We start from the raw sequence: 23,437 nt of genomic DNA on the forward strand, positions 1-23,437 counted from the left end.
AGTGGAATGTGATTATGTGTTTATACCACAGACTATATGATAGACAGAGATTTGTCACCACTTCCTCAAAGTAGAAAAGTGAAGACAAAACATAACAGATTTGGACACTTTGTCAGAAAAGTCAGTTATGGGCTCAACATGTCATGGGACAACACTGGCCGAGGCTTTCCTGTTTATTAGTATTAAATCAAAATAATAAAATGAGACAAATAGAGGATGATGTTACAGTTTTACAATGTGTGACTACACAGGAGCATGCAACTAAAATAGCAGTAGTTATTTTTTAGGTTTTAGCTGTAGTGTGCAGGGACTTTATCAAAGTTTCTTTTATTTCTTGTTAAAAATGAAGTGGAGTTTATATCTGCAGGACTAGATGCCGTGACCTAAGCGCGTAACCTACGCCAGTGCGAGCCATTTATACTTGTGCGCTAGTCAGTCTGGCTCACTCTCTAAAAATGCCACCCAATCGTCGGGGCTGTGGCTTTTTTTGCCAGTCGGGTTAATTTTTGTTTCTATTTCTTGCTTCACTTTCTACTTCCTGCTTCACATTCAACAATGGTGACGGAAACTTTCACCAAAGATGAGTCATGCAAATGTTTGTACCTCTGAGCCTCCTCAGTTTACCTTTCCTCGATGTGTTCCATCTTTATTGATCCAAAACAATCAATTAGAAAACTGCAGAGATGGAGAAGCAGCCGGAAATACTAAAGCGGAAATACGTTACTATCAAGCAGACCAATCACAGTCCTTGCGGTCTGCGTCACCACAATGCGTAGTTATATTTCTGTGTAGGTCCACGTCATGCTACGGCGTTAGGGTCTGGGCTGTAGCGACAGCGTCAAATTGACGCAGAAGCCTAAACCGCCTTTTAGTTAGTCTTTTCGTGAAGTTTGATGAGAAGAATGTAACATATTAAAATAAAGTCTGGCTTATGCAGTGTAATATTACAGGGTTATCCAATCTGACAATTGTTTGTCTTCAGGCAAGTTTCAGTTCTCCCAGTTCAATTTTCCTGTCACCACTTATTTTGACAACATGCTGTAGGTGAACAAACCTTAAACAAGTCATCACTGTTAGACAACAGTGTGAAAAGCTGACAGCAGGCTGGGACAATGGTGGCATTGTTCAAAGGTCTGGGTTACTGAAAGGGTTGGGGGAGGCTTTGGTGCATAGCTGCAGGGCATCACTCACCTTGGGTGGTTTGAAGGGGTAGTCTGGTGTAAAGGCGATGTCCAGGAAAAACACTCCTCCTTCGTATACGGAGCCGGGAGGGCCCAGGATGGTCGACCTCCACTCGTAGATATTGTCTCCTTTCGGGCCCGCGCTGCATTAATAAAAAGAACAGAGGGAAGAAAAGGGGTGAAATTTAATCCGCCAGCAGGCATTTAGAAAGGAAAAGACGCTATAATTGCATAACTCAATTCCTTCTGAAGCAGTGAGCTAGTGAATACATAAAGTGTGTGATTATCAGCTGTTAAATCAGCTGCACGAAGCTGCCGTTTAAAGTCCTTATCCATTAGAAGATTAGGAAACATTTTTACAGTGTATATAACAAAGACTGGATCTGTAGGCCTGGGGGAACGAGGAGTATGATCAATGTCATGAGGGTGACTGATGTATCTGGCATGTGCATGCAAGCATGAACGCATAAACAGGAAGGTGTTGAGCAGCAGCAGCAGCTCCGTTTCCTCACTGTTCATCAGCGTTTTACTGCTGGGCAGCTGGCTGTTGCCGAGCTCCATTGTTGCCTTGATTATCACCACACACACACACAAAGAGACACACACACACACAGCTGCGAGAAGAGAGGCATTAATCCAATTCCATTTTCTATTGGAATTAGGCCAGATGCCCCTGTCGGTTTCTTGTATTACTTTTACTTTCATCATTTACACACAGAGAGAAAGCCAGAGAGGGAGAGAAAAAGAGAGAGCACGTGTGCGGCACATAAATGTAATCTGAGAGCTTTAGTGTAGTTTTTCACGTGAAACAGCAGACGGTTGTAAAGCACCGGGCCACTGCAGACCTATTTCTTGTCAGCGTGTGTTTGGACACAGAGAGGAATTATGGGAGCGGGCTAGAGAAAGGATGCCAACATGTTCTCCTGAATGGATAAAAATAATCTGGCAGGCAATAGTGTGCCGGGGTCGACAGGGGACATGAAGACCAACGCATTGCTGCGCTCAGTGTGAGGCAGTGGCCTGATGTGACTCATTGGAGAAATCTATGTTTGTGTGTCAAATACTTTTTCGGGGCCAGTGGTGGTTGAAAAGCACCGCCAGCTCTGGTTAAACCACAATACGGTGACATTAGAGAAGTATTTTAGCCAGTTTAAGCCGAGCGACCGATTTCATCTGCTAGCGTTTACATGCAGAAAACGGGTCACTGGTTGCGACAGCTCCCTTCACCGTGACCCAGAAAATTTAAAACATGCAAGTGGTCATCGAGAAACTAAAACTTAATCCGCAGCTTGAAAGAGTCGATAAATCTGTCTTGAAACGGTCTCGTTTGATGACCAGTTTTTAATGTAATGCAGTGGTGTGCTCAAATAGAAACTGAAGCAAATTTGCGATTAATGGCATTCAAACTATGAGATGCAAAGTGTGTAGACCTAACCTACAAAGCAAAGGATGCACCCATCTTTCTCTAGTCTTATTTAATGTGTATCAATTCTTCATACTGTTGGTAAAAAATACCCCAAAAAGTTGAATTTAATCATAATTATTATTGGACACAGTCTTAAGTCTTCCTCACCATCCACATCCACCACACATTACGAAATACGTCTGTGAACCGCTGCTCTCACAGATGACCACAAACTAGTTTTGCATGTATTTTAAACCTTCTCAACTATTACAGATGGTACTTGCCGACGTCCGGAAGGATAGGTCACCCACCACACAGAGTAAAACCCACTGCAAAATCACCACAGCAAAACCAAACCTCGGTGTGAATATGTAGAGCACAGGGGCCCACTAGCCAGCACAACACTTGCTCCTATTTTATGCAGATGCATTCGTGCCCTATCAAAATATCAACTGTTCATGACTGTCTTCTGTGGATTAACTCAAAATCCTTGATCACAGAATTCGACTTTTCCTTGAAGAAACATTACTTCAGTTCTAACTTAACTACACCGGCTCCAAATTTTACAAATGTTTACATCTTTAAATCTTTGTTTTAGAAATATTTACACAGTAAGGCTCGGTAATATGTTGTTGGACTGTCGCAACCATAGAATTTGGCACGGCGCCTGGCTCGGAAAAGCTTGGAAGTATCAGACGGAACGAAACTCAACACTTACTCACAATAGCTGGTTTCTGCTTTACAAATTTCATCTGCTATGCTTAATGAGCTCTCTGTGAACACGGACTAAATTGATCCCGTTACATCAGCCCGGCTCATTTTAATGAATATCAGCACAAAGGAGCCACTGTTGGTGGATTCAGTTCTCAAATTAGTGTCAGCCTTGAAAAACCCATTATGAGTCAAATCCTACTGCAAGCCGAATGTTTCAAATCGTCTTCTCGGCCTCTTAAGGTTGGCCGACCACAGATTTTTCTCTCTGCTGAGTTCTCACAGTTAAGTCGGCAGCATCTGGAAATACTTAGGGCTCTGCCAGCACCTCCATCTTTCTCTGTTCCTGCAGACTGGTACAACCTGCTCCGACAGATGAGGACAGATTTTGATCCAATAGTAAAAGGATCTATATTTTTAACACCCGCCTAGACCTGTCAGTATGATGGAAAACAGAGATCTCCCAGATTCACCTAAGGGCATGCTCTGTTATTTATCCACGGCAACTTAACAGGTACATACATAACTGCTGGGCTACCGTCTTTTAAAATGCTTCAAAACATATTAATACACAAGGGTGGAGAAAAAAAAAAAAGAGTGCTGCTCAAAATGAAGGCCAAAACGGCAATGATTGAACTACCTGTTACCCACAATGCCAATTTCCACACTGTGAGACATTTATAATGAGTCTGACAACCTAAGAGTGCAACCCTAGAGTAGCATTTTCTGCATCCTTTAGCTCACATGCTACTGTGAATTCTCTATACAGCTGATCTCGTAACTGGAGGAAAAAAAAATCCACAATTGACCGTGTTGATGACAAATGCCAGGCGATTATGGCTGAGTTGGTAGAGCGGGTTGTCAACGAACCAGAGCGTTAGTAGTTCGATCCCCTGTGGGTCACATGCAAGCCACCCCTGCTCAGAGCGCCTGGCGCTGGTGTGAACAAATGGGCAGATGTGTCATTGTGACTGTAAAGTGCTTCGGCTGCCAACACGTAAAAAAAAACCACGTACCACTCCGTGCTGCTGAATCTACATTTGTACAACCATCCTGCAACATTATTTCTATTTAAAAAAACAAAACTAACAAGCTAAATGGAAGCTCGCCGACTTAGCGAGCTCATGTGAATGACTGGCGCTTGCTCTTTACTCAAGAGAAACAAGACAATTGGCAAAAACACATGAGCAAGTCAAGGAACACTGCTTTTATTATCTTTCAAAAATACGCACAGTTCTTGTTATTCTTTTTAGGCTAATGTCAACCACAGATTCATTTCTCTAGAAACTGCAATCTCGTGGGAAAAAAAACATCAAAATCCTGTCGAGGGAACATTTGGTGCTTTCCTCAGAATGCAATTTCCTTTTCTTTCCTGTGCAACATTATTAAAAAAAATGTCTAATTTAAGATTTAATGAGAAGAATCAGGATTGGAGATAAATTAATAACCTAATCAGGCTCTGCTTCAGGTATTAAAACCTCGTATGAAACTGAACTATTAAAAATTGACAATGGTCACAAATACATTATATACTGTATATTACAACTATTCACAATTCACAAGTAATGGAATATACTACATACCTATAAATGTTCGGACTGCAGGGATATGTTATAATATTAGTGGGATCTGAACTGTCAAAAAGTTCTCAGCATTTAGATATATATAGTACTACTTTTAAAATATAATACTGTTCTTAGTGTTGACTGCTGTACCATCCATCCTGTTCCTAAAAACTATTTTTACTCAGGCAGTGCAAACATAAATACATCATTAAAACACAGTTTGGCTACAGAGGATTGGGGCCGCCGTGTTTCCTCACCCAGGGCCACAGGGAAAGGCTCGGCTAACAGAGAAAACTCAGAGGGCCTCTTCAGCACAGAAATGCTGAATGTGACTAATGTTTGAACTGAGTGGGTGTTTGTCAGTTGTGGCTTGTGAGATAGTAGCCATAATCTCTTGCGACAGCTTGTTAGGACATCACACAGAAACAGCAGAATACTAACTCACCTAGGACAGTGAACGTGTCAGGTTATCTTTTAAACCTTTATTTAGAAAGGAAAAGTCTAATGGGCTCTGTGCTCTTTTCCAGCGGCTCCCCGCTGAACACTCAGACACAGGCAGACACATTCACGCAAGCAGCAGTGCAGCACAACCACAGCCTTGTAGTGCAACAGCAGCAGCTGGGGACTCAGTGTCACACTCAAGGGCACCTCCACAGCGGTTGTTTAGGGTGCACAGAGCGTAACTCATTCAGTTTTCCTCATACATTTTTCCAGCATGTTTGGGGATTTGATTAAATGTTTGGGGATCTGAAATGTTGACCTATCACTACCACCTCTTACCTCAAGGCTACTGCTGATTCTTGACTATAGGATACCAAAAAAAAGACTAGAGGAGCTAGTAATTCTGCGCTCTGGTTCCAAATTGTAAAGCAGGCTTTTGACTTGCTCTCGTAGATTTATGCTCAAAACATGCACATTAAATGACTCTCAGGTGGGCGCTCCTGGCTCTGGATCATTCCTTGCTTAACCTGTCTGAACACAGTGCTAAAATACAATCTACGGCTCCCACTGTAGCATCCCACACACACACAGTTTCTGAAATGTGAATTGTTGAATTTGAGTCTTCAGAGAGCTTTAGACACTAGTGTAAACACTGAAACCAAATGTCTAAGGGAAGAACGATCCTGGACATTCGTCTCCAGAGGTGTTCAGTAGTTGTGGGGACTTTTCGGGAGAAACATGGTCTGTCAATATACGCTTCCCTTCGTCCTCAAACTTAGTCCAGAAAAACCGTTCTTATCTGAACTGCCTAAGGCTCGGTTTAGGCACGGGGGCTGAGGCATTTCATTACTGACTGATCAACATGTTGGAAGATAGTTAAAGGATTAGTATCATACCATAGCCTGGAAACCAGATCAGCTTCCCCACCCACATATTGTTTGTGATGGATTGTTGGTCTGGAGTCGCTCTATTGGGAACTGATTACGCTTCAGCAGAGATCTGCTGAGCCAATCGAATTGTTTGGGCAGGTTTTATACAGTGATGGACAGAAAAGCAACAGCGACATATCTGGATTGTTACCAGACTCATGTTTTGATAACAATTAGGTCTCAGCGAATGGACCTAATATTTGCGCTCAGATTGCACTGTTCTTTATGAGGCGACTTTAAAACACCCACTTTTCAGAGATCACAGCTGCAAACCAGTTGCTTTGGTCTGAAATAGACCAATTATCTGATTACTGAATGAAATAATCAGTAGAAAATAATCAGAAGAAAATAATCGATAGCAGCAACTCTACAAAAGACCTTGCAACTGCTGTTAAAGTAAGTAAGTCTAATAAATTTGAGGAAGAAATACTGATGGCATCCCTGCTAGCTCGGTCCTGATTTAGCACAGACTCCGGCTCTGTGAAGCCGCTATAATAAACACATTGTCGAGACCAGTGGAGCTGCATTCCACTGTCACACATACACACACTCAAAATGATGCAAGGAGGAGGGGGGCACACAAACAAGACAGTTTGCAGTTTAAACAGAGTGCTCAAACACAAAGACCGAAAGGACAAACGGATGTGCAAGTGTGCACAGCTTCATCATTCCTCCTCATCATCTTCTCTCTAATCTGACTGACAAACAGACAACAGGCTCTGAATGAGGACGGGAGTGTACACATATGGGACGGAATAATAATGGGCACCGATCCCTCAGCATCCTCAAAGATCTCACTGAGGACAATGGGCCTTGCCTCGTGCATGAATGTTTTCCTCTTTTTCTCTTACATTTGTTGTTAGACAAGGAGGTAGGAAGTAAATAAGAAAATCCTACATGGGATTTATGAAACCTGTGCTTGACAGTCAACTCTGTTCTCACCAACCTGAGTATGCTGATGAATTGCATTTGACCTTAAATGGAATGTGTGTGTCAGAAACTTTTCAGTTAGCTTGAGGAAATGTCCCAATAAACCCGAACGAAGGTAAGTGCAAACAACAACAAAAAACAAGCTGCTGCAATTTGACAGGCAACGTTAAATTCAGATAGAAGAAGAAAAGAAAGGCTTATATGTCAGGGGGAAAGCCACCTAAAGGCATCAAAACAAAAACTAAGAAAGAAAGCTCTACTTGCACAACGAGGTTAGTCTACGTGTGAGGCAGATCAAAACATGATACCACAACTCAGAGAGCAACGTCAGGTCTGAAAGCTGATGTGTGGAAGCTCATTGCATTTTAAAGGTATGGTACAAGCCAACCAGAGGTCAGTTACTGGGGAAATATCACAATTAGTTTCAAAACTCTGAAGGATTTGAATGGAAAAGGGACGTTATGAATTAGAATCTAATGTTTCAGGAAATCAGAAGCAATACCAAGCTATATTTTCAAGTGTGAGCAGTGATTCAGAAAAGCTTTCTTTTTTTTTTCTAACTGTACTTAGAGTCAGTTTAATCCACATACCACAAAATCAAAAAGTCTGCAAAACCCATTAGACCCTGTTCTCCCAAGCAGAATTGCAGTATTTCAGAAAATGGCACACAACTGTACAAATCTCAAGATTAATAAAACAACTTCTGCTGACCTAAAGAAGCCTTGCAATAAACCGTTTGATTTTTATTCTTTCAATAAAATCTGAGAACTGAGAAGGTTTTGTTGTTATCTGTCTAAGTACCTCAAAAGAATCAAATCAAACAGGGCTCTCAGTGTGTTTGCTCACAGCGTCTTTGATGCCTCTGACACCTCAGGATCTAACCCACCAACAGACTGTTTGTATTGAAGAAGCACGTCAGCTATGTTTCTAGGCTCAAGGACACTGCGCAAATGTCAGTGACTCACTGGGGACCGAACAGAGGCTACGCCACACAAATCTATTACAAACAGGTAAATATAGAAATATGGCTTACACGCTGGAAGCCAGTTGAGAAGGAGGGAGTAGGACACATTGTTCATATGTGACAGGAGTTGTTTGTTTTAAGTACTGTGTTTAACCACGTCTTTCATCAGAATACGCAGACGCCCAAAACAGGTTTTGACCCTATTCTAATTTGCACAACAACCATCTTCCGATTTTGCCTTCGTTTTGATCCACACACGGAACAAGCTCACAGGGTGAAAACAATTTCAGCCAAACTTGTCGCCGGCCTGTAAAATTAGGAGGAAGCAGTTCCTAAAAAAAAAAAAATAATCATCACTTTTTCAGGACACTTTACATAATAATCCAAGCCATTCCCTCTGCATCATCAGCCACCCCGACAGTTTTACTGTACCCCTCTAGCAGTGAACTGATTAGATTGTGATTGCATTGCAACCTTTGACAAGGAGGCCAGAGGTGTTTAATAAAGACAGATAGGCATCCATGTATGATGAGATTTGAAAAGACAAGCCAGCAGCATGTTGTCAGCCTCGCCTTCTGTTCGCTGCAGTAAGGACCAAAGAGGAGAGGACATGAGAGGATGAAACCCAACTAGTATCATTACCATTTATTAAAATTTCTAGCCGGAACTCCCACTTCCCATTATGGAGGATCCAGACTGTAATAACCAATCAATAAATACGTATATGACCCAGTCTCCAAGTACATATGCTATCAAATGCACCAATATTAAAAATACATTTAGGCAATGCTTAATTTATTAAATGTAACTTTCACTTGCTTCTGTATTTACTTATATATATATATTTATATTAATTGCATTATATTATGTATTTAGAAATTTAGTATAGTATAGTATTTATTTCTGTGTTACTTTCCAGTCTTGAAAACTTTAATTAATTTAATTCTGTCATCCATGTTGATACAATTCATTGAGGTAAAGCTACAAAGACACAGTTCAAGACAGGTCAAGAGAGCCAGGAGCCCTTTCTGTAAACCTTTGAAAGTGGCCATTTGGAAAGTTTGCCTTTAGACATAGTTTGACAACACTTTATAAAACCTGCTCAGCTTCAATGCCACCGTTCTTTTAGCTCTAATTTGCCATGAAGGACATCAAACTAATACTGGGAAACAGACCAGACAGAGTGCAAAACACTGTAACAAGCTAATGTGCTTTTTAGTATCCAATCATTCAATCAGTGTTCTAAAAATAAACTCAGTAGCTCACCAACATTAATTGACAGCTATCATCTAGTTGTAAGCTGGATACGGTGCCTTGCAGGTTTATCACTGTCGGACACTAACCGGCGTTGTCACCTCACTTCTTTTAATGAAGGGTAATAAGCCAGCGTAAGCTCCAGAAAGAAGTGAAACGAGCAAATCCCCTTGAGATAAAAGCTCTTTGAATTCCTTTGTTGACTTAGCTAAAAGGAAAAAAAAAGTGTTGGCTTGCACAGGCCTTTGTCACTCTTCACTTGGTCCAGCTGTACTGTGTGTTAACCACACACAAGTTCAGTGAGAGCAGAGGTGACAAGAGCAGGCAACAGAACGACTGATTGGAGGAAGGTCAAGATTGGTGTACCTCCAGCTCCCTCTAACCCTTGAATCAGCACTAAACCAATTGCACTTCCCCTTTGTCTTGAACATGTTGCCTAGCAACATTACATCCCTGCAGTGACTCCGTGGATGTGTGTGCGTGCAAAGAGGAATTTCCATGGTAACAACAACAGCGCTACAAGCAGACACAACAGTGCTTACCTGAAAACTGTTTGGACAACAGATAAAGCATAAAGACCAATAAAAAAAACAAAAACAAACAAACAACAAAAATAAGTGGTCTCCCACATTCATCTTTGTTTATGGCTCATAATCTCTAAATGGGTCCCTTGGGGACAAATCAACAGACATTAAGCCATTAAATTAGCCAACAAACTCATATGAAAAGAATCAAGTCACAGATTACTTCCTAAATGTTAATGACAGCGAAGCTGCAGGTATCAAATCTAATACGCTCCCTGCCTGCTCGTTCTAATGATGCCTCAAATACGATTTGAAACCCAAAATCAATACAGAACAGCCTTAAATGAGTTAGTCTATTCAGACTTTATGGATGATTTGTTTTGATGGCAAGTACTGACAGTGCAGTCATAGATAAAACAGGAATCATCGCCAACTCAGTTACTTCACGTCTTATCTTTGTGAAACACGCCGACAGCCTGATGGCTCTTTCACACAGGATACAGTTTGGTTAGCGCACTTGGTACAGTGCCATACTAGAGTAAAGTAAGGCAAGCTCATTATCTTGTTATAATACGTTGTCACTAATGCTGACAGTGTACTATAATGCTGGTTTCTTTTTGGATTTAAATTGTAAAATATTATATATCTGGAAACTCTAGATGAGACAATTTATTTATGAGCACATACAGTGGTGACTTGACATGTTAATAAACAAGACTAACCTGCACTGTTTGCATGTCATACTGGGAAAGGTATTGTAGTCATCGACACTGTTGAAAAGTCTGGGTTTGTAAAAATGTTGAAAAGAACCATCGAGTTACAGAGAATGTGAACATGAACTAAACACAGATATAGACTGTTCACCTCACTGCCTTCTGGAAACAGATACAGACTTATCAAATCCAAAACCAATAGACTGAAAAACAGCTTCTACCCTCAAGCTGTCGAAGTCCTCGCTCCACCAGCTCTCTCACCCCCATAGACTGTAGTGCAATAGCCCCCATACCTACTCCCTAGTCCACCTGCACTTTATAGACAAATTTGCACTAGTATTGTTAATTATTATTTTTCATTCTGTAAGTTTCATTACTGTCATTACAATGCTGATATAACATACTAGTTTACTATTAAACACCACTTTATGTCACTTTAATTCGTCACTGTTACTAATTACATTCCTGTGAGCGCTACTGTGTGAGTTTACCTGAATATATTGTAGATTTACTTGTGTGTCGCTGCTATAGCTTTTGTTTTTATTGCTGCTGAACCAGAGAGCCGCTAAATTGTATTTCATCGTGCTCTACCGGGCAATGGCAACAGAAACTTCTTATCTCCTTGTCTTATCTTACAAAATCTTAGAAATCATCTTCTTATTTCACAATGCTGCTCAAAATAAACATCACCGGTTACTGCCACACTGTGCATCTCCCTCGCTGCCTAGTACGCTGCATCCATAGTGGTAATTTAAGCAAATGATAAGGTTGCGCGTGACTCACTTCTCCTTCTCTGTCTTTTCACACATTCAGCAACTGAATGGAGGCAACAGTGTTTATGGTAACCTTTACTGTTGCTATAGCCAGTAAAGTCTCCAATTACGCAGCAGAAATGGTAATTCATTAACCCTCCTCCGCTAGGAGGAGGAATGAAAAGCCCACAGAGAGCAGCAGTAAGACAAAAGAGGAGGAAAAACATCCAAAGGGGAAGAACAGAATAGGCTTGGTGATGTTTTGCTTAGTGAAAACCCAAAGCTTGAGGGAAAAAAACAGTAATAAATGAAAGCAGTGAACTATGTTAAGAAAACAATGCAACAACAGTGCTAATTCAAAAGTCATCGAGAATAAAATAACATTATTCAGGGCCCAATTATAGGAACCCAAGAGCAACTGTGGTTTAACTGGTATACAGTATATTTTCATCTAGACTACAGGCCTTTATTTAACAGCTACAGTATGTCTAGAATGACAAAGAGATCAAGAGACTCAGCTGAAGCCTTTTCTCTGAATGGCCAGCCATCTATTTGAAATGTGTCACTGCAGTGTGAGATGAAAGCTGGCTGGAAGTATGAATAGACATCTGCGGTTTTCATGTGTGTCAGGGTTAGGTCATTGGACTTGAGGAGAGCACACTTTTGCAGATAAATGGTGTTGATTGAAGGAAAAAAATTGATTGCATTGCTTTAGAATGAAAAAGGAAGATTTTCATAGCAATGCATATTTAGTCCTTCTTTTAGGACTCCGAGTACAAGCAGTTAATCAATATTGCAATACTGCTTAATAAGCTACTCTGACAGTATTTCGTAGTGCTCCAGGGATATTCTAACCTGTTAGAAGCTGCCAGAACATGCTGTCTTTGCAGAAACCAAAGCCCTAGCAAGATAGGCTTTCTGCCAGCAAATTCAATGATGATTTGGGGGTGTCAAAATGTACTATTTGCCAAAGTAAATCAAACTTTGATAACTCTTTCAACACTTCAGGAAATGCACTTATTCTTTCATTCCTGCACCAAGCATGAAGTCATGGAAAAACCGATGGAAGTCCAAATGGAGATCACTTTGTCAAATCACAGATGTTACGGCTGTTGTATTTCAGAGCTGTGTTCATCTTTGTTATGAGGCCGCAAGGTATTAATGTTTAAGCCACTTGTAAAGGGCTCATAGTGTAGGCTGGTGTGCCCCTGTAGTGCAAGGGTTTAGATGTGGGCCACTAATTGCAGTGTCCCTTATCAGTCTGTGTAATAAAAGGTTTAAAAATGTCCATAAATAATTTACAAAAGAGATGTCTGGGGCTGCAGCTGTTGGATGAATATGACTGACGACCAAAGTATAAATTTCAGTCACATTCAACCCAGGTCGGCATGTCCTATCCAGCTCCTTGACTACTACACTGGTCTGTATGTCATGCCCAGATTGTGCTGCTCACTTTGACTAGCTCATCCTGTGTCTCTCAGAATTCTCAACTGCTTCAACTAAGTTTGAAAGACCCGATATCCAGAGCATCAGTTCAGTTAGTGTGGCGTGTCAGAGAATTGAAGAGGACTGCTTTTTTTTGTCAGGGATCAACACACAAGCTCTGATTTGTAATGCACAGTTTCCAACATTGACACATTTTAGCTTTGGAATTTGGATGATGGACTACAGAAACCTTTACCTAATAATTTAAGTGAATCTGGTTCTAATGAAATCATCAGGTAATGCAAGAAGTGATGACATAAAGTTAGAAATCAAGAGAATCATATGTGGTGCTCAGATTTATTTATTTTTTAATCTAAAATGTCTCTTTTGTCTTTTGTAAAATGTCTTTAGTCAATGTTCTTAGGGTAAAATCTGAGGGCACAGTGTTCCACACTAATGTTTGATGAAAGTGCTGTATGTGTGCGTGCCTGTGCCCGTGCCCGTGCGTGCAGTTGGCAGCGTCTAATCCGGTTGAAAGGTAACAGAATCCTGCAGTGGAATCACACCAGCAAGTTCCGCTGAGATGTGAAGCGGCTGTTTCGAATTAAGTAGCACTGCCTCTGGTGCAACTTCCATCAATTGAGCGTTGTGCTACAAGCAATAAACACTTCAACTGAAAATGTTGAGACAGCGCTCGAGGTGAAAGGTCTCAGATTTGAAATCATTCTGGAGAAGTTAAGGAATAGCAGCAAATCAACCAAACACACATGTTTCATTATCTGACAAAATGATGAGTGATGCTCAGGTGTATTTTGTGTGCATGAATAGTTGCTTTTGTCCAGAGCATGACCATATCTAATGGATGTGAGCTTCATCACCTAGATGTGGCAAACAAAAAGCTATTATTACCATATAATGACAAAAAAACTGATTCTGTTTAATAAGATAACCAAATGCAGGTGGTGGTACTGGTTCTGTAACGTGTTTAAACTGTACTACTCGGAAGAATTTAGTGTTCTTAATTGTAGTTGAAGAATTAAATGATGAAACTGTTAAAAGTATTACAAGTGCTTTCTCCAAATTCAACACAGAATACCATTTTTAATGACTACCATGGTCTCAGAATTATTCAACCCCTTCATGACAAGCATCTTTAGTACTTAGTACAGCACCCTTTTGCTTTTGCTTGTTATGACCTGCTGTAAACGTGATGCATAGCCAGACACCAGCGTCTGGCAGTGTTCCTGGGGAATCTTAGCCCATTCCTCATGGGCATAATATTCTTGGGTATGCGTGCTGTAACTGCCTTTTTCATATCCCACCAGAGATTTTCCAATGGGGTTCAAGTCAAACGACTATGATGGCCACTCTAGTACCTTCCAGTGCTTCTTCTGAAACCAAGCCTTGGTGGACTTTGAGGTATGCTTGGGATCATTGTCCTGTTGGAATGTCCAATGACGCCCAAGCTTCAGCTTCCTTATAGACGGCATGACATTTTCTTTCCCCAGGATTTCCTGATTGAATCCAAACACTGCAGGTTTCCCCAGAGCATCACAGAGCTACTGCCATGCTTCACTGTAGGCAGGGTGTTCTTTTCAGCGTATGCTTCATTCTTCCTCCTCCAGGCATACGCTGATCCATACGCTGAAAAAGTTCCAGTTTTGTTCCATTGCTCCACAGAACAGAATCTCAAAACCTCTCTGGCTTACTTGCTGCAGGTCTTTTGCAGTCATTTGAGAGTTTTTAACCACCTGACTCCTCAAGAATCACTGTTCCCTTAACTTTAAACTCTAAACCAGTTGTATCTCTGGGAATATTCAGTGCCTCTGCTAGCTTTTTGTATCCTTTTCCTTGTTTGTGCAAGGCAACGATCTCTTCTCTGACCTTTTTGGACAATTCTCTTGACTTAGCCATGTTTCTAACATACAATCAAATGTCAAGGTCAACAGTCCAGGTATTTGAGGTGGTCTATCTCAAGCACACCTGATGCAACTAATGAAGCCCTGGATTGGTTGTATGAGGTGTGCTTGAGGCCACACCTGATTTGCAAAAGTGTGATTTTGTGAGGAATTCTATTCAGGGGGTTGAATAATTTTGAGACCGCAGTAGTCATTAAAAGTGGTATTTTGTGCTGAATTTGGAGAAATCACGTGTAATATTAGTTGTGTTGAGCTATTTAAATTGTTCTTGTTTGATTTGTTTATTGCAAGCAGCTGCTAGTTTGTACATTTTGCCAGTAAACCTAATTTGCAGTGGGGGTTGAATAATTTTGATTGCAACTGTATATCTGGCCCATGTATAAGACCTGACTCTGCCATTACACAGTCCTCATGAGACACACACACTCACCAAGGTCACACAGACCTGCCGACTCAGCTTGCTATTGTGAGCGAACGTCCTGAGCTGCTCGTTAGCCATTCTCTCATTAACATATGCAGAGATGGTGGCAGGCCACTCTCTCAGAAATGAACACATTCTCCGTGGGGCGAAATTGAATGACTGAGGAAAATTGCCAAGTTACTGTGAAAGAGAAACGTGGTGAGCATTCTGGGTGAGTAAACACACTGCTGGCAAACGGAAGCACTATTAAATTAGTATTATAAAACACACTGTGTCGAGCTCATTGTGAAAAGAGTGGGCGTGGGACTATCAAAAGAAGCAAAGGGTGACCTTCCAGGCTAACCAGATGAAACAATCACTCAGTGGCCTCCACATAGTCATCATGGCGACATTGATTCGGTTGCACTCTCCACATTGATTTTACATCACTCTTGTATTGAGATGGGTTCTCATAGACTGCAATCACTCACAGCCAGAAACATTCAGTCTGTCTGTAATTCACTCTGCTCTTTGTCCTCCTGGTCACTCTCTGCACAGACACTTTCAGTTTGAAGTGTAAAAAGAACACACCATGTTGTGGGGTCATACAGATGCTATAACTCATAAAGTTTTATTGCTTCACAAATGCAATTTGTTACAATGCTGTATTCATCTGTCTGTAATCAGTTTCTGTTATGTAAATGTTATCTAAAGATTAAAAACTGTCTTTGTGGACAAGTAATGGAGCCTTTATACATCAGGTATTTAAACTTTTCAAATAGGAAAAGCGTAGGTGTACTAGTGAAGGTTGTTTTCCACTTAAGCTCTGTTTATGTCTCTGCAGGACAAAGACAACGTAACCTACGCATGTAGCCTACGCTGGTGCCAGCCATTTATACTTGTGCGCTCATCACTCTGGCTTGCTCTGCAACAACGCGACCTAAACGCTAGTCGGTGGTGCAAATTTTTTGCCATTCAGGTTACTTTTTGTTTCTACTTCCTGCTTCACTTTCTACTTCCTGTGTCACTTGCAACAATGGCGACAGAAAGACAAGTCATAAAATATGTTTTTATCTCCAAACCTCTTATTTAACCTTTCCACGATGTGTTCCATCTTTATTGATCCAAAACATAAAATAAGTGTTTTTGTTGGGTTTGTGTTCACTATCAAAGCAGTATAAAAATTATGCTTACATTTAGATTACGGCTGTCATGAACGACAGATTAAGGGATTATGTGGGAGAAACTGGCAGGTTTAAAGACCTGAGCAAAATTTGACGAGGACCAAAACATCATTGTAGGATGTCTGGGTTGGCGACCGCAAGGCTTGTTGACTGTTCCTGGTCAGCAGTGGTGAGTACCTACCAACGGTGATCGGAGGAGGGGGGAACCACTACCCGGAGACAGTACTGGTGTGGTGTGGAACAAATCGTACCCACAGGGGCTCCAACTGGCAACTTATTTGACTTAAAGTATGTGCTGCTAATGTGTTGGTGTCAGATAGCAAGGGGCACCTTCAGAGTAATGACGAGGTCCACGCCTCGATGGCTCAGCGCAGAAAGGACCAACAGCATGTTAGGAAGCAGTTTTCAAAATGTTGTAGCTCATCTGTGAATTTTGTTTAGTATTTTGAAATTATAGTGTTTCGCGAGTATCTTAGACACACACTCTGATGTCCTGCCACCTCTGCCAGCTGCTGGGTATTTGTCACCTGAATGAAATCAAAGCCGTGGCAGGAAGCTGATCCGTGGTGGCTGCTGAGGCTGGGGGCTTGGCCTGGCTGTCCGTGAAAACGTCCCTGCCAAAACTGTAATGAAATCTCACCGTAGCCTTGCTCTGCATTGGAACTATGTGATTCGGTGCCAAGATTTCAGTGTTTGCCCCAATATGAGCCCTTGGACAGTGAGCTAACCCCTCAACCCTGCAGGAGAGAGGTTACATATCTACCCTGTGCAGTGCTGCAGAGCCTCGGGAAACTCTACTCTACAATGATTTACGCAGATCCATTAGCTTTTCTTAAAACAGCATTAAGGGTTTTCACTGCTGCTCAGCTCCCTTGAAAGTAAAAGTGGAGACATCCCCCATTAAGGAACGAAGCTTGAAGGTGATCGCCGTTGAAAGCGGACGAGGAGAAGGCACATTAAGAATTCAACAGCTAGCGCAGCCACATCAGCTGGAAAATCAACTGAGGCATGCATGGAGACAATTAGCCAGAGATTTACTGCGTGCAGCTCTATTCTACAACGTGCAGGGAATCTGCCACTATTTCTTCTAGTCTCTTGTGAAACACGCTTCTTGATTAATGGTAGCTCAGGGCCTTGCCCGTGCAGCGACTGCTGTCCGAATGGGGAGGCCAGCAGCTTGAACGGCTCCCACAGGCTCCATAGTGGTGCATCTGGCGTGCCAGGCCACCTACAGTCAGCTCACCACAGTCCAACTATCTTGAAACTCCAACTATCTTAGCACTGAGCAGTTAATTAATCTTATCAAGGGCAGGCGCGTGGGTAGCGAGGACAGCTGAGGCGTCTGAGTGAATGAAAACACTCTTTGATGCTTGATGATAAGAGCTGCAGATACCTTTCAGATAGGCAGAAGACGGAGATCAGAGCTGTTGAGTCTCAATGAGGAGGGATGATTTAGGAACAAAATCTTTGAGTGATAAAAACTGCATCATTCCCACGCCTGCCGCAGCATTGTCTGCTAACTAAAACACAAGACTCGAGTGTGAAGTGTGAGTTACTGTGGAGTCTGTGGGTGCTGCCTGGCTCTCAGCACCCTATTGATTCAGCAGCACTGCAGTTTAGAAAAGCATTGGCTGGATATGAGAAATGGAAAATAAACAGAGAGAACCAAGCATGTGCTGAGGGAGCTCCATGGGAGCAGATCAAGAGACACTGAACCACTTACAGAATACAGATTCATGTTTTATTCCTAAAACTGCCAACTGCTTAAGACTGTACAGAAACATTTTTGTATAATGTAAAAGGAACATTGTACGCTCTCAATTTCAGTTTTTTCTTCTTTTTATTTGCGTGTGTGCGTGCTTAATGGTAACAATATCAATGTTTAAATTAATGTCAGACTCAGGCTGAGTTCAAAAACAGCATGTGACAGGATATCCAAGCTGATCTGACAAAAATTAGAAAGTCGCAAACAAGTCGACAAGACTGCTTTTCATTGCTAAAAGAGAACTTCACTGACACAGTAAATTTACTTGTCATGGGGAGTACTACATTGCGTCTGGGGGAGTTTTACCGAGACTGAAAAAATTGCTTGGACAACTGGTGTCACTTGAGTAATCTCAGCTTGTCATTGTAAACAACACACTTGCTACAGAAAGCCTGTCTTGCTACACTGTTACACGAGCCTCAGATTGGGGGTGCCGTTAGAAATGTGCACAGCAGAATGTCCAATGTTAGCAGCATCTCTGAAATGATAAGACATTGTTGCTCAAGTTGAAGAGAAATCGTTACGCTAAAAAACTTCCCAACACGTTACTCTGTCGAACAGATGTTGACAAAAAAAAAAACAGTTGACAGCCATTCCAAAATATCTGCTTTTCTGAACACACCCAAATTGAAACTGATGACAGGGGCGAGCATGACAGAAGCTCTGCTGCTGCTGAGGGCAGGAAAGCCATTCCTAGCAGCTCTCCTATTGATAATCTACCTCATGGCTGCCTGTGTAACAAACAAGTAAACATAGCTCCCACAAAAGTGTTTATAAAAGACAGATCCTGAAACAAGGTTTTCAACAGAAATACCAATTGAATCTAAAAATGGAATATGAATTTGTGAGTCAGGAATCAATAATTAACCTGACCTAAAAAGAAAGAAAAACAGACCAGACAATAGACAACACTGTAGACTGTACAGTTTATCTATCAATCTCCTGAGGCCACACATTTCTGTGCCAGTATCAGGCTCAGGTATGCACAGCTTCTCCTTATCTGTCCTCTCTCCCAACTGTTTGAATTAAGCTGTAACAACACAGGCAGATAAAAGATGTCCAGGGCTGTTGATGTCAGCTGTCTTTTTTTATCTCTGTGATGACAGGGGACTCTGGCAACTAACCGGCCACAGACCTCACACGGCTTCACCGCTCCTCTACATATCAGAGCAGCCAATCTTCGGTTGTTAAAAACAATTAAGCTTCTAAATGATGTTTTAAGGTCAGTGGCCGAGGCGGACAAGTGCTGAAGCTCTGGGGGTTGTTAGCAATCTGATTTTTTCAACCGTGTTTACACGGAGAAGGCCGCGTGAGCTCCGCAGCTGCTTCTTGCTTCATAAAATATAGTTGCACACGTTCACACCTCTTCTGCTCTGGGCCAAAGCCACAAATGACATCACAAATCACTGCACTGTTTAGTGGCTTCACTTAAAGGGTGATCTGTTTCATTAACTGGCCCATTGCTCAATGTCCTTAAAAGACAGAAGACCTAGTCACCAAAAATAGTATAGAAAAATGACGCTGCACGTCTGGAGTTTCTGCCAGCGTAGCTCACTGCAGACACCCTTGATGGCTTTGTTAGCGCTTGTCAGTCATTAAAACCCCCAAAGCTTGTCTCTGTTTAGATTTGGCTGTTTATTTCTCAATGGAACTTTGTTACTGTTGCACAGTTTTACGGCTGGCTCCCGTTTATTTTCATTATAGTTCAGTTCTGCTTGCTGTTGTTTGATTAAATGGTTCATCACTTAAATGTCAAAAAGTGGTGAACAATTCCCGTGAAGACTGAGCACAGGGTGACATATTGAAGTGTGTTATTTTGTTTGACAAAAATCCAATTACAGAAATGATTATTATGCAAGTCCAACAAAGAAAAGCAAAATGTTTTTGAAAATGTGTTTTTTTCCCCTGTCACTATTCAATAAAAAGGTGACTGTAGGAAAAACATGAAAATGCGTGTTAAAAAGACATACTGGTACTATTAAGTCATCTCATATAAATATCTGCAAACTACTACTGTTTTGAGGAGTAGGTTTTTACTTATGTCAGAGGTTTAAATAAAGTAAATGTTGACATGCAGAAAATAAGTTAAAACGTCTTCTATTTTGGACCTTCCAGCTCTCCAGGGTGTGACTTCACAGATCAATATTTGTACCAGAGTAGCAAATTGTACTTTTCAGATTACACAGTTTCTTAACGAAACCAAATCTACTGCACAGTCGAGCAGGATTTGCTACTACCAGCGTCTGGTTGCAATGTGTGACAAATAATGGCTCACTGATTCTAAGAATGTGTGCATCCAAGCATCGTGGTCAGAACTGACTGTGATAGGGCATGTGGGTCCAAAATGCTGACACACGTGCATGTGAAATTGAAAATAAATAAAAAAAAACTTAAATTATGATTTCTTGACTGTTATAGCCCTGAAATGACTCATGTATATTGCTTACTTTACAATATATACAGTATCATATGTCAAAACACAGAAGCTGCCACTACACTGTATCTTAAGTACACTGGAAACCAGACTCTCTGTGATAATCACATCTCCCACTACATAGTTTAGTGATTTTTTCTTTTCTTTTCTAATTGTAAAAATGTCATAAAACACAAACAAAAGCTGAGTTTACGAGCAAGATGCAGAGCCTGACATGTTTTTATGCGTTACATTGACTTGGTTAAATTTGAAGTCCACATTGGAAGCATTGTGTCTCACCCCTTCTCCTTCATTGTTCCAACCCCAGTTTGGAACAATGGCTTACATCCTTATTTTTAGTGTATGGTAGGGATACAAGCCATCACACACAGCCTCCTGAGCTATTTTTACATCTCTGCTTGCAACTATGTGGAAGCACAGACTTTGCTTATACCGCAGACTTTCCTTATACCACAAACGTTACTGGATTTTACATGCGTAAACTATTTATTTGACTTGAAGTCTGTTTGGGCAGGATTTGTTTCTGTAGGGACAGTGAAAGGAATTTAATAGTACCTGCCCTAGTCAGATGCTTTTAATCTAGTAAGAATTACAATTGAAATGAAAAAAGGTTTCCTCCATGGAAACTTATTCTTTCCTTCACAAAAGGTAAATGTGTTTATGTCAATCTGAAACATGATAAATAGGGGTACCTTGGAACATGAATAATGATGGATAGAAAATACCCGGGAGAGCTACACACCATACACTCAGTTAAGGGCTGTTGTATTTCAGCACATAGATAATAACAGCAACAGGGATGTTTACAATATCTCCTTCCTGTTTTGGTTTGTCCTGCCTGAATACCCAAGCCTATTACGGACAATTTTCCTAATTCCAATCCTCAATCCCCCTGCATTCTTGTTACTGTGATGTGGAAGAGTCAGATTCACTTTTAACACTGGACAGAATTTTGAACATCATGATGCATCTTTACATGTACACCAATCAGCCATAAAATAAAACCACTGACAGGTGAAGTAAATAACATTGACCATCTTGTGACAATCCAATGTTCTGCTGGGAAACTTCTGGACCTGGCATTCATGTGGATGTTACTTACACATGTAGCAACCACCTAGACCAGACCAGGCACCCCCACCCCATAGCAATGACACTCCTTGATGGCAGCAGCCATCCCCAGCAGGATGCAGCCTGACACGGACACACACACACAAAAACGGAACAATGAAAACCAGCACAAGGTGTTGACCAGGCCTCCAAATTCACTAGATCCCAAACAGATCGCTGCATGAAGTTTCAGAGAATTCTTTTGTGCACAAGTAAGAAGCAGAAGATCAAGTACAAGTACTGTATTAACGACCAAGAAATGTGCTTTCTTCAGGAAAGATAGAGATGTAGAAAACAGGTTTCTCTAATTACAGTGAAGGTTTTAAGAGTGACAAATGTGCCAAATTACATGGCCCCCAAAGATGGGGGTGACATTTACTATGGGCTACACTGGCCATCTGTTTTTTGGAAATTCCTGGCCCTTTGTAAAAAGAAAAAAACAAAACAAACAAATTTACATTTGCAGTTTTTAAAGATCAATGTAGTACAAATTGCAGTTTTTATTAGGTTTTTCAAGGAAAATAGAAAGGCCTTTCTAAGAGTGTCAAATAAATAAACAGCACAACACAGCAAAATGGGACAAACACAAAGCATATTTGGGCAAATAAATGCAACAAGATTTTTTTGTCGTGTGGTTGCCCACAGTGGTGCCAATGTCAAACCAGTGTGGGTTTTAGACTGACTGCTGATACTTTACATCTGGGTTGCATTTGTGGTGTTTACATGGTATTTTCCACAAAGAAGGATTCTAATACAGCCAAATCAGTATTTAATTTGTTTGTCATTTCAAATCCCACAGACTACGGGCATGTAGCTGCTGCCATAGAAATGGGATGACATTTCCCTGCCATCAGACAGAACTGTCAAATTGCTTCCATCTTCAGTATGATTTCCGTGTGAGACAACAATCGGATTTACCAACATGAACCTATCTGCCTGAATCTAACACTGTTTCAGAGCTGTAGTAGGGAACTTTAGTCTCCATCTTCTACAGCGCGAGTAATAAAACACTGTTGACACCGATATGCGTAGGATGCAAGGTAATTCACTTCTAATGGGTTAGAGAATAAGGATACAGGAGCTGTCTGCGTCTCAGCCTGTGGTGTTAGAACTAAACCAGTGATTCCCAATCTGGGGTACGCGTACCCCCAGGGGTACGTAGTGTGACGTAGGGGGTACGCGAAAGAGTTGATTCTGAACTCTTGAAAAATCAAAAGACTGTTTTTCATGTGAGTCAATTATGTTAATAGCTAGATTGTAGGACAACTGGCTTTGAAGCTATGTATCAGTTTGCTGCTAATGTAGCTAGCGCTAGGTCACCTAAATAAGATTCCCTGAAATGTCTGTGATTGGTGGGCAGGTGCAAATCTCCTGATGATCATTAAAGCTGTAGTGAGTTTGTACTTCAGTTTCAAGTGGATTCATGAAACTGAATATGTTCTAGAAATGTAGAAATGTTTGGTAGGTTTCTTTTTTCAAATGTGAACTGCTGTTGCTCACTGAAAATGCTGGTAAATATATCTATTTTGTGAGAAGTAATTCACTTTAAGAGATTTTATTTGTATGTTATGCATGGTGGTGGGGATGGCGGAAAGCTCACAGACATTTCTTTTTCTATCTGCTACAAGTGCATGAGATTAGGGGGTACATGGCTGGAGGTCAAATGTCTGAAGGGGTACGGGCTGTGAAAAGTTTGGGAACCACTGAACTAAACTAACCAAACTTGGACGCAAGAGAGCAATGAAATGCGTCCATCGGTCCACATTGATTATGCACCAGCACTGTCACTGGGTTTTTGAGTAATGTAATGGGTTAGCAGCTGATTAGCTTG

At 41.2% G+C, this 23,437-nt stretch overlaps 1 protein-coding gene across 1 annotated transcript in view; it reads right to left on the minus strand.

Moving 5' to 3' along the window:
• LOC311501605 (ubiquitin-conjugating enzyme E2 E2) overlaps positions 1 to 23,437 on the minus strand; it is a 60,960-nt gene that overhangs the window by 16,049 nt on the left and 21,474 nt on the right. Inside the window, exon 5 of the mRNA XM_084563531.1 lies at positions 1,192 to 1,324. Within this exon, the coding sequence (XP_084419657.1) occupies positions 1,192 to 1,324 (133 nt within the window). The remainder of the gene's footprint in view (positions 1 to 1,191; positions 1,325 to 23,437) is intronic.

This window comes from Chelon labrosus, assembly GCF_963514085.1.
Source record: "Chelon labrosus genome assembly, chromosome: 16".
Taxonomy (NCBI): domain Eukaryota; kingdom Metazoa; phylum Chordata; class Actinopteri; order Mugiliformes; family Mugilidae; genus Chelon; species Chelon labrosus.